Source organism: Musca domestica, unplaced genomic scaffold, assembly GCF_030504385.1.
Source record: "Musca domestica strain aabys unplaced genomic scaffold, Musca_domestica.polishedcontigs.V.1.1 10, whole genome shotgun sequence".
Lineage (NCBI taxonomy): Eukaryota > Metazoa > Arthropoda > Insecta > Diptera > Muscidae > Musca > Musca domestica.
Genome location: NW_026712115.1, coordinates 5,788,083 through 5,798,460, shown reverse-complemented (window position 1 = coordinate 5,798,460; position 10,378 = coordinate 5,788,083). Strand labels below are relative to the sequence as shown.

Genomic DNA, 10,378 nt, shown 5'->3' with positions numbered 1-10,378 from the left:
CAATTCATAAAGAAGAATTCAACATTATCCGCTTTGCTTTATCAAACGAGATTTTGAAATGCACAAATATTGTTGGAATATGAAAATTTGTTAAATGTTAAATGAATATTTGTGGAGTTGAAGCCAAATTTGTAGCATTCAGGTTTTAGATATGTACACCACATTGCAATGCAAAGGGTAAGTTAGGTTTTAGTTTGTAACACCTCGAAATATTAGTCATTCCTCGAAGAAGTCCGCTCGTTTATTTTATCGCTAAAAAGAACCGGTTGTCCATACTTCTAGCAACATCTGAAATTTACATTTCTGATGTTTTATGGCTCATTCCCAGGTATATAGCCTTTACATTATTTTTACAATTAGTGCAATAGTAACTTCTTAAATGATCGGAAAGCTGATATATTCCTGGATGTTCTGCAATATAGCATTTATTATTTCAAGAAGCAATGACAGCGCTTTTCCGATTGATTAATGTGAGTTTCAATATTTCATTCTGTTAAAGTCTTTTTGTTTTGTGCCATCAATTTCACGTGTATCAATAATTTAAATCAACCTACAACATTCTATTATTAATATTTTTTTATTTTAAAACTAGTTTATTTCGATTATCAACCGTAAAAGCCACCACCGAAACCCGATGCTCCCGCAGAAGCTTGAGCAAAACTGCTACCACCGCCGAAACCCCCACCAAATCCAGGATAGCCACCGTAACCGCCATAACCGCCTGGGTAGAATCCACCTCCATAACCGCCAGGATAGAACCCGCCGAATCCGCCATATCCACCATAACTACGTACTTTCCGTGTTAGTACTGAATCTGTATCTACAGCTACTCCACCATCGACACTTTCCAAAGTTTCTGCGGCTTTAACACTTGGACGTGGCTGTGCGAAAGCCAAGCAAATAACTGCTGCCAACACAACAAGGGCAATGAACAATTTCATTTTGATTCTTGTTTCTATTTTTCGTTTAAAAACTTTTCTAAGAAGATAATTCTAAATGCGTTACCAAATCGCAACTTCAACAGCAACTTTTTACTACCTTGTTTTTATACCTATCGTTTCGACTAAGTCTGCCATTATGTGAAGAAGTCCAAAGTAGGAAGAACCTGATTTTAAGAGTCTCATTGTGGTATATTTGCATGTGTTTTTTTTTTTATTTTCGATCTAATTTTTATTCGATTTTACCTTTCATTGATAGTAACAGCCAAAACGCATGAAACCAATCTCTTAAGCCCATTTAAAACAACAATTATTGGGGCTATTTTTTGCAGTGAATCGTCAATTTCCATTTGAAAGCATTTGTCTAGATTTTTTGTTAATAAAAATAAGTAATTACTTGTGACAAATAGAACCAGAACGAAAATAGCAACAATTGCTTAGGATTAAAAAAAAATTAACCAAAAGATTAGTTTTTTAAGGAATGTAGAGGCCTGAAAATATGGTATCCATTCAAGTGATTTTTCAGTGCATAACATTAACAAGTAAAAAAGCTGTAAGTTCGGCCGGGCCGAACTTTGAATATCCTCCACCATTTGGAACGAACTTGGCAATTCTCAAAAACAATAAAATCCGTTAAAAAAATCTTAAAAAATGCCGAATTTAGCTACTAAATTAGGTAACTTTTGTCATAAGCCATTACAATATTCAAATGCGAAACTAAACAACAAAAATCGGTGAATAATGTAGCTAAAATCATCAAAATACCGAATATCGGGAGGTACCGTTATATGGGGGCTATACGAAGACATGCACAATTTTCTGTCATAGGCTGTAGTAGTCATTTTAAACTTCAAATACCAAATTTGAAAGAATTTCGTTGAATAATGTCGCTAAAATCAACAAAGAACCGAATATCCGGAGGTAAATACCGAATATCGGGAGGTATGGGGGCTATACCAAAACGTGGTCCTACACGACCCATTTTCAATACCAAAAGTCCTGCAGACATAATATACATTTGAGTAAAATTTTGTCAATCTACTTCAATTCGTTCGGAAGCTAGAGTGATTACCACAGACGGACAGACGGAAATTAGAAATGCGTGCTGTCATTAAATATTTACATAAAGAAGGTTTATCAGGGCAAGAAATTCATAATAATATGGTGAATGTGTTAGGTGAAAATGCTCCTTCATATTCAACAGTAAGAAATTGGGTTGCTGAATTGAAACGTGTTCGTACAAGTATTGAAGATGAACCACGTAGTTGACGTCCAAAAACAGCAACAACAATATAAATTGTAGCCAAAGTGCATGATATGGTATTAAATGATCGACAAATAAAAGTGCGTGAAAATGCTAATATCATGTACATCCCAAACGATCGAGTCCATTTAATTTTGCATGAAGAACTGCAGATGAAAAAGCTTTATGCAAAATGGGTGCCGCATGTGTTAACAGTCGATCAAAAACTCAGAAGAATGAAAATTTCTCGAGGATCATTTTAAGCGAAATAAAATTGATTTTAAGACTTCAAAAGTATTTTATTAATTGACTATCTGCAAAAGAGTAAAACAATAAATTCAATTGCAACCTTTTAGATCAATTAAATGTACAAATTTGAGAAAAACATCCAACGCACCAGCGCACAAATCCTAATATTTGCGCCAGTGCTAGGTCAGGTGCGAAAACGGACAATATCGGTCCACTCCTTCTGGTACCTCCCCCACAAAGGGTCAACATTTTAAATAGTTACAACTCTCATAAAATGTGATGTAAGAGTCCGATTGTCTTCAAAGCTCACACATCCTAACATTTATATTAACCCAAGGTCTGGTGTTAAGATATAATATATCGGTCCACTCCTTCTGGTACCTCCCCCACAAATAGTCGAAATTTTCAAAAAAAATGTATATATTTTTACACAAACGCTCAAAATTTTGAATATCCACGAAGCTCATAAAAAGCGAAATCAACACCCGATTCTCTTCCAGACATGGTACATCTAAAATATTTCCATCAACACAAGATCTGTTATAAAGATGGTAGAAATCGGACCATTTCTTTTGCTACCTGCTCTACATAGGGTTCAAGATTTTAAAAAAACAAAACAGTCAAAGAAAGCGAAGTAAGAATCCAACTCTCTTCAAATTTCAAACATACCAACATTTTTGCTAACACAAGATCTGTTGTGAAGATGCTTTATATCTGCGAACTTCTTCTGGTACCTCACTCACAAAGGAACACAATTTTCAAAACTTTTATCTGTCTTAAATTGCGAAAAAAACTCAGCGATTTCTTACAACTTGCTATATTTAATTATATGTCTCTCAATCAATCCTGAGATGAATATGGAATTTAAGATTCCCCATAAATTGGATATAAAAGTTCGATTTTCTTATGTATTCATAATAATATTTATATCATATTTTTTAGGTCCGATATGAAATGGACAATATTGACCCATTTTTTCAAAACCCACTTCATAGAGGGTCAAGACTTTGAAAATTCATAACCGATGTCAAAATATTGTTAAATAATCGAACATTGGCTGACGGTATATTTCTGTCGCAAAACCAACCGATACTTTTTTACTTGTTTGTATTGAATTATTCAAACGACCTCTTTAAATTTTCAAAGCTAAATGTTGTGAAATATATATCAAAATACACAAAATCGCAAAAGCCCCTGGGATAATGTCAGGGATATATGGCCATATAAAGGCTTTTGGTTTTTTGGGTCTTGATCTACAAATCGAGTCTCATTTTTATACCCTCCACAATACTATGGAGGGTATATTAACTTTGTCATTCCCTTTGTAACTCCTCGAAATACTCATGTCAGACCCAACAAAGTATATATATTCATAATCAGCGTAAAATTCTAAGTCGATTTAGCGATGACCGTCTGTCTGTTGTAATCACGCTATCTTTCGAATGAATTGAGATAGAAGGCTAAAATTTTGCACACATGTTTATTTTTCCAGTAGGCAGGTTAAGTTCGTGAATGGGCCATGTAGGTTCACGTTTTCATATAGCCCCCATATAACGGGACCTCCCGATATTCGGTATTTTGATGATTTTAGCAACATTATTCACCTGAATTGTTTCAAATTTGGTATTTGAAGTTCGAAATGGATACTACACCCTAAGACAGAAAATTGTCTGTGCAACTCCTCGTCTTTGTATAGCCCCCATATAACGGTACCTCCCAATACTCGGTATTTTCATGATTTTAGCGACATTATTCACCAGAATTGTTTCAAATTACGTATTTAGAGTTCGTTATAGGAACTATAGTCTGTGACAGAAAATTTTCTATGCAGGTCCAGGTCTTCGTATAGGCCCCATATATCAGTACCTCCCTATATTCGGTATTTTGACGATTTTAGGTACAATACCCACCGAAATTGTTTGAGATGTGGTATTTGAAGTTCGTAATGAAGGCTACAGTCTGTGACAGAAAATTGTCTATGCAGGTCCAGGTCTTCGCACAGCTCCGATATAACGGTACCTCCCTATATACGACATTTTGATGATTTTAGCTACATTATTCACCGTTTATTTCAAGTTTCCATTACCATATTCAAAGGTAATGGCTTATGAAAAACAATGCCTATGTAGGCTCACGTCGTATAAACCCCAATATAACGGCTATGTTTGGTATTTTTAAAATTTTAACAGAATGTTTTAAGGATTTTATTTTTTGAAAATTCCCAAATTCGTTCCAAATGGTGGAGGGTATTCAAAGTTCGGCCCGGCCGAACTTACTGCTTTTTAACTTGTTCTTTTCTTAACACTTTCCACAAAATAAAGTACTGAAGGCGATTTTGAAGTAGAATACATAATTGTTAAATTAATTGTAAAATACGTAAATGCAAAGTTTTTACCTGTAATATATAAATTTCGAAATTAAGATTTCTTTTCTTTACTAACTTATAGTGAAATTTGATGAAAAATATTTTTGTTTTCAATGTCATTCTTCTAACCTATATCTATAAAAGAGGAAAATATTTTTTTTTTTTTTTGTTTGTCTCTTTAATTTGACTTCTTCTAGAACTCATAGTAGAATTTTATGACAAATAATTTTGACATTTTGACTTGCTACGATCCCGTTTAAAAGAAGTTTTAAACCATAGTTTAAAACTTGACCAAAAAGAGCCCTCTGTTGTCAAAATATTTGTAGTGTTCTTATCTGCAATATTGCCGAAGACATGGACATAACGAATCAGAATTTGATTCTTTGAAGATCACCAAAACATGCAATGGGTCTATTCAATTTCCTACTTCATGTTACACTCAAATGCACAAAGACAGAATTCCCCGTATCATAGTTTGGTTAGGGTATAAAAAAAGCCGTACAATGTTTGTTACAATTTTTGAACAAATCTTAAGTCTTTTTTAATTTCCAAGTCTTTTGAATAGAATTGCTCGCAAAATTACTCCTTCATTATTTATTTGACTCAGGGATAGGGTATCATTTGATCGGTTTCTCATTAAATTTGTGTTATTAGGTGTGCTTTGGTATACTTTTTAAATTTTTTAGGCAGAAGATCTTAAATTGGTTCACTTTGGATTTAAAGCTACTGCTTGATATTGATATTTTGTTGATATTGCTTGATTATTCCTTTATGTATCTATATAGTATATAGAGTTTTTTTTTAATTTTAACATTTAGTTCAATACTCCTGTTCATTTCTATAGATCATTTTCAAGATCTATAACGGTTCTTTTTTAAATTAAAGCTAATAGTATTTCTATTAGCTTTAATTTAAAAAAGAGCCATTATAGATCTTGAAAATGATTCACCACTTGAATGTGGATTTGACCCAAAATCTTCATCTGGTTTACCTTTTAGCGTATTTTGATAGATTTATGTGTGAAGTTGAAATTTTAGTAGATGAATCAGTTGAAGATTTATGTTATTTGTCGGCTTTGATATTGAAAATCAATATACATTTTGTACCATAAATACATTTATTAAAACGATGCACAACATTTCATTGTAAATATTTTATTTTGCAACTACTAAAATTAGATCAACGACCGTAGAAGCCACCACCGAAACCTGATGCTCCCGCAGAAGCTTGAGCATAACTGCTGCCACCACCGAAACCACCACCGAATCCTGGATAGCCACCATAGCCGCCATAACCGCCTGGATAGAAGCCACGGCCATATCTTGGATAGAATCCTCCGAATCCACCAAAACCACGTACTTTGCGTGTTAATCCTGAATCGGCGTCTACACCTACTCCTCCATCGACACTTTCCAATGTTTCCACGGCTTCAGCATTTGGACGTGGCTGAGCAAAGGCCGAGCAAATGACTGCTGCCAACACGACAAGAGAAATGAATAATTTCATTTTGTTTTTGATTTTTGTTTAAAAAAAAATTTTTTCAAAGAAGATATTTCTAAATGCGTTACCGAATTGCAACTACTGCAGCAACTTTTTACTACCTTGTTTTTATACCGATCGTTTCGAATAAGTCTGCCATTATGTGAAGAAGTCCAAAATAGGAGGAACCTGATTTTAAGAATCTCATTGTGGAATATTTGCATGTATTTTTTTTTTATTTTCGATTTTATTTGGCTTTCATTGATAGTTGCAGTCTAAACGCCCGAAACAAATCTCTTAAAACCACTTAAAACAACAATAATTTGGGCTCTTCAATTTCGATTTTAAAGTATTTGTATAACAATTTGTTTGTTAATACAAATAAAAAATCACTTGTGACTAATAGAACCAGAAACAAAAAAAAAAAAACAATTGTTTTGCATTTTTGATAGAAGACTAAACCCAAATTATTCTTTTTTTTTTTTGGGATTCACTACAATATGGGAAATATACTGCGTATTGGTGACAAGATTTATTTTGATGTTCTTACTGCAATTCTGTGTCCAAGAAGTTGTCTATGTCTCTGCAACGTGTCTGCAAAAGAGTTTATCCTTATTCTTCTATTATTTGATCCCTAAATCACTACATCAATGTCTATAAAGGTAAGAAACTCTGCTGTAATTATTATGGAGTATGAACAACTATGACCAGAATGGACCCGTCTGACAGGTAAAAGCAAATTTTTCCATAGTTCCACATAGTGTAGCCGAACGTAACGCCTTTGTTACCTTTGTAAACTAAAAGTTACAAAACGTGCTAAATATAAATAGTGTTTGTGTGTTTTTATTAGATAGCAAATTCCGGATTTTTATTTGAATTGAATGGGTTTTGGAGAAGTCACAATTTGGGAATATATTAAAAAATATTTTTTTGGTATACAATAAACCCGAAATCGGTTCAAGATATTTACAATGGCAAATGGGAGCTATATCTAAATTTGAACCGATTCTTGTAAATGTTCATGTTAATCGGATAAGAAATGCGACCTGCATTTTGTTCACAAAAATACATGGGCAAACGGACGGAAGGACAAACTGATTGACATGAATAAATCGACTCAGGAAGTGATTCTATCCTCAAAATCAACTATGGGTCTTTCTCGCTTCTTTCTCCATGTTACGAACAAAGACATAATACCCTTACCACTATGTGTTGTAGGGACTAAGAAGGGTAAAAATAAATTTATTGAAATTTATTGATATTCAAAATGTTGACTTCTTGGGGGAAGGTGATAGAAGTAGTAGTCCAATATTTTTCAAATCGGTAGTCGACAATTTAACCTTCATCGGACACCCAATTCATTTTATATAAGAGATTCGTATGATTTTGTGAGGAAGGTACAGTTATGAGTATACCAATCTTTTCCATTTTTGCCTGAAAATTTTTATATCCTCCACCATTCTATGGAGGGTATATTAACTTTGTCATTTCGTTTGTAACTCCTCGAAATATTCATAATAGACCCTACAAAGTATATATTTTTTGGATCGAACGAATTGAGATAGAAGGCTGAAATTTTGCAGTAGGCAGGTTAAATTCGTAAAAGGCCCATGTCGGTTCACATTTTTGTATAGCCCCCATATAACGGTACCTCCCGATATTCGGTATTTTCCTGATTTTAGCGACATTATTTACCGAAATTATTTCAAACTTCGTATTTGAAGTTCGTAATGGGTACTACAGCCTATGAAAAAAAATTGTGTATGTAAGTCCACGTCTTCGTATAGCCCCCATGTAACGACACCTCCCGATAGTCGGTATTTTGATGATTTCAGCAACATTAGTCACCAGAACTATATCGAATTTCGCATTTGAACTACAGCCTATGACAAAAATTTGTATATGCAGGTCTATGTGTTCGTACAACCCCCATATGACGATACCTCCCGATAGTCGGTATTTTTACGATTTCAGCAACGTTATTCACCGGAATCGTTTCAAATCTCGTATTTGAAGTTCGTAATGGGCACTACAGCCTATTACAAAAAAATTCGTAAGCAGGTCCACGTCTTCGTAGAGTCCCCATATAACGGTTTTAATTTAAGTTGTAGTTTTCGATTTTTTTTTAAGTTGTTCAAATTCTTTCCAAATGGTGGAGGGTATTAAAAGTTCGGTCCGGCCGCTTTTTATCATCTGCTTTTTTACTAGTTTTATATAAATATTACAATGTTCAAAGTTCTAAGAATTGTTGAACTATTGTGAGGGTATCAGAAAGAGTAGGCCGATAAGCCTCATGATCACACTTGAACCGTAGTTGGAAGAAATATTGATAGCTTCGAAGTTTGAGGTTGTGCGCTATATCCCATCTTCACAGAATATCTTGTATTGGTAGTAATATTGGGATGTGCCATATGTGAGAAGAATCGGATGCTTATTTCAGATAAAGTGAATAAAATTCTAAAAGATTTTTGATAATGTGGATAATGCAAAAAATAGATTTGGGATAACGTGGATAAAGTTCTAAAAGAATTTTGATAACGGGGATAAAGCAATAATCGACTTTGGATAATTCGGATAGTTTTTAAAGAGCCTTTTGATAACGTAAATAATGATAAGATAGCACTTAGATAACGAGGATAAAATAAAAAAAATACTGTCTGAATAATGTGGATAACTCTGAAGTATACTTTGGATAACGTGGATAATGTAAATATACAATTTGTATAAATTGGATAATCCATTTCTACCATTTGGATAATACGAATAAACCATTTTTAAATGTACTAAGCATCTGGATAGCTTAAATAAAATATCAGAAGCTTTCGGGTGACATAAAAAAAAGTTTTTTTGCAGTGGATTACGCATTTTTATACCCTACAACACTGTGTGTTGGGGGTATTATAAGTTTGATTGGGCTAAAAATTATGTAACACCTCGAAATATTGGTTTCCCACATAGGAAAGTATATATGGATCTTCCTATCTCGCTTTTGGAGATGATCGCTCGATATTTAGGGGTTAAAATGGACCAAAAAAAAAATTTTTCTGATTTTGCAGTTGCTCTATAGGTCACAATTATGAACCAAACTACACGGGAATTTACATGGAGATAGAGGTCAGACCTGGGAAGAAGCCTACCAATTTGGGCGGCCATCGGGCAATATTTAGCGGGTAAAATAGACCCTGACTTTTATGTAAATAAATAGGAAATTTCCATTAAACCGCGAATATTTTTAACCGCAGCCAAATCTCAACTACATTAAAAGGTCACTCCTGACCATTAAAGTGATGCTGTTAGCCAAGAAATCGGATATATAACAAAATAGGAACAATATATATGTAAAAGAAAGAGATTTTATTTATTCTGCTCATAAGTCAAGAACCGCTGGGTCGATTTTCACAATTCCCCTCAATTCTGAATGGTCTCTGGCGGAAAATCATACCAATATATGGGCGAATATCTTTTGTTCCATTTTTTTTCAATTTATGTCATATTTTTTATCGCATGCGGTTTTTTCAATTTGACTTACAATTTTGAATTGAAAATTTTCTAAATTTTTACACTCCTTAACACTACGCTTTGAGTGTATTATATTTATATTGCAATTATCGTCCGATCCTCACGAAATTTTGCATAGGGGTAGCGTTAGGGTCAGAATTAAAGCCTAGTGTTCTTCAATTGTTCTTTTAACTAAAATTCTTTGAACTAAAAAAATTAAAATTTTGTAATTTGTAGTCGCCACACTTTGAAAACTAATCGATACGGAATTTCGCATCAGAAGAGAGTTAAGGACAGGAAATTGTTTTGAATACAACACGGCGGAGTACGTGAATATTGGCCAAATTCTCTGAGTCTGGGCACAGCTCCTTGACATTATTTCAAAACGTAACCTTCAAAAATGGATTTGGATATAAGGAAACTTCGAACATATTGTAGTGTTGTAGGGTATCACATGGTCGGCCCCGCACGACTATAGCCTTTGCTTACTTGTTAATCATTAAATAATTGTCATAAGACATTTTGATCCTTTTGATAACTTAAAAAAAATATATTTTGAGCTTTTGGATAATGAGGATAATATATTTCAAGAATAAACTGCATGAA

At 33.7% G+C, this 10,378-nt stretch overlaps 2 protein-coding genes across 2 annotated transcripts; both read right to left on the bottom strand.

The window, feature by feature from the left end:
* Window positions 1-605: 605 nt before the first annotated feature.
* On the bottom strand, window positions 606-941 carry LOC101895398 (keratin, type II cytoskeletal 2 epidermal-like). The gene has a single exon (XM_005191228.1). It carries the CDS (start codon window positions 939-941, stop codon window positions 606-608), a length of 336 nt encoding a protein of 111 aa, XP_005191285.1.
* Window positions 942-5,974: 5,033 nt separating this feature from the next.
* On the bottom strand, window positions 5,975-6,301 carry LOC101895577 (uncharacterized). The gene has a single exon (XM_005191229.1). It carries the CDS (start codon window positions 6,299-6,301, stop codon window positions 5,975-5,977), a length of 327 nt encoding a protein of 108 aa, XP_005191286.1.
* Between the last annotated feature and the right edge of the window lie 4,077 nt (window positions 6,302-10,378).

Coding starts and splice junctions, on each gene's coding strand:
- LOC101895398 (XM_005191228.1), bottom strand. CDS start 941: ATGAAATTGTTCATTGCCCTTGTTGTGTTGGCAGCAGTTATTTGCTTG.
- LOC101895577 (XM_005191229.1), bottom strand. CDS start 6,301: ATGAAATTATTCATTTCTCTTGTCGTGTTGGCAGCAGTCATTTGCTCG.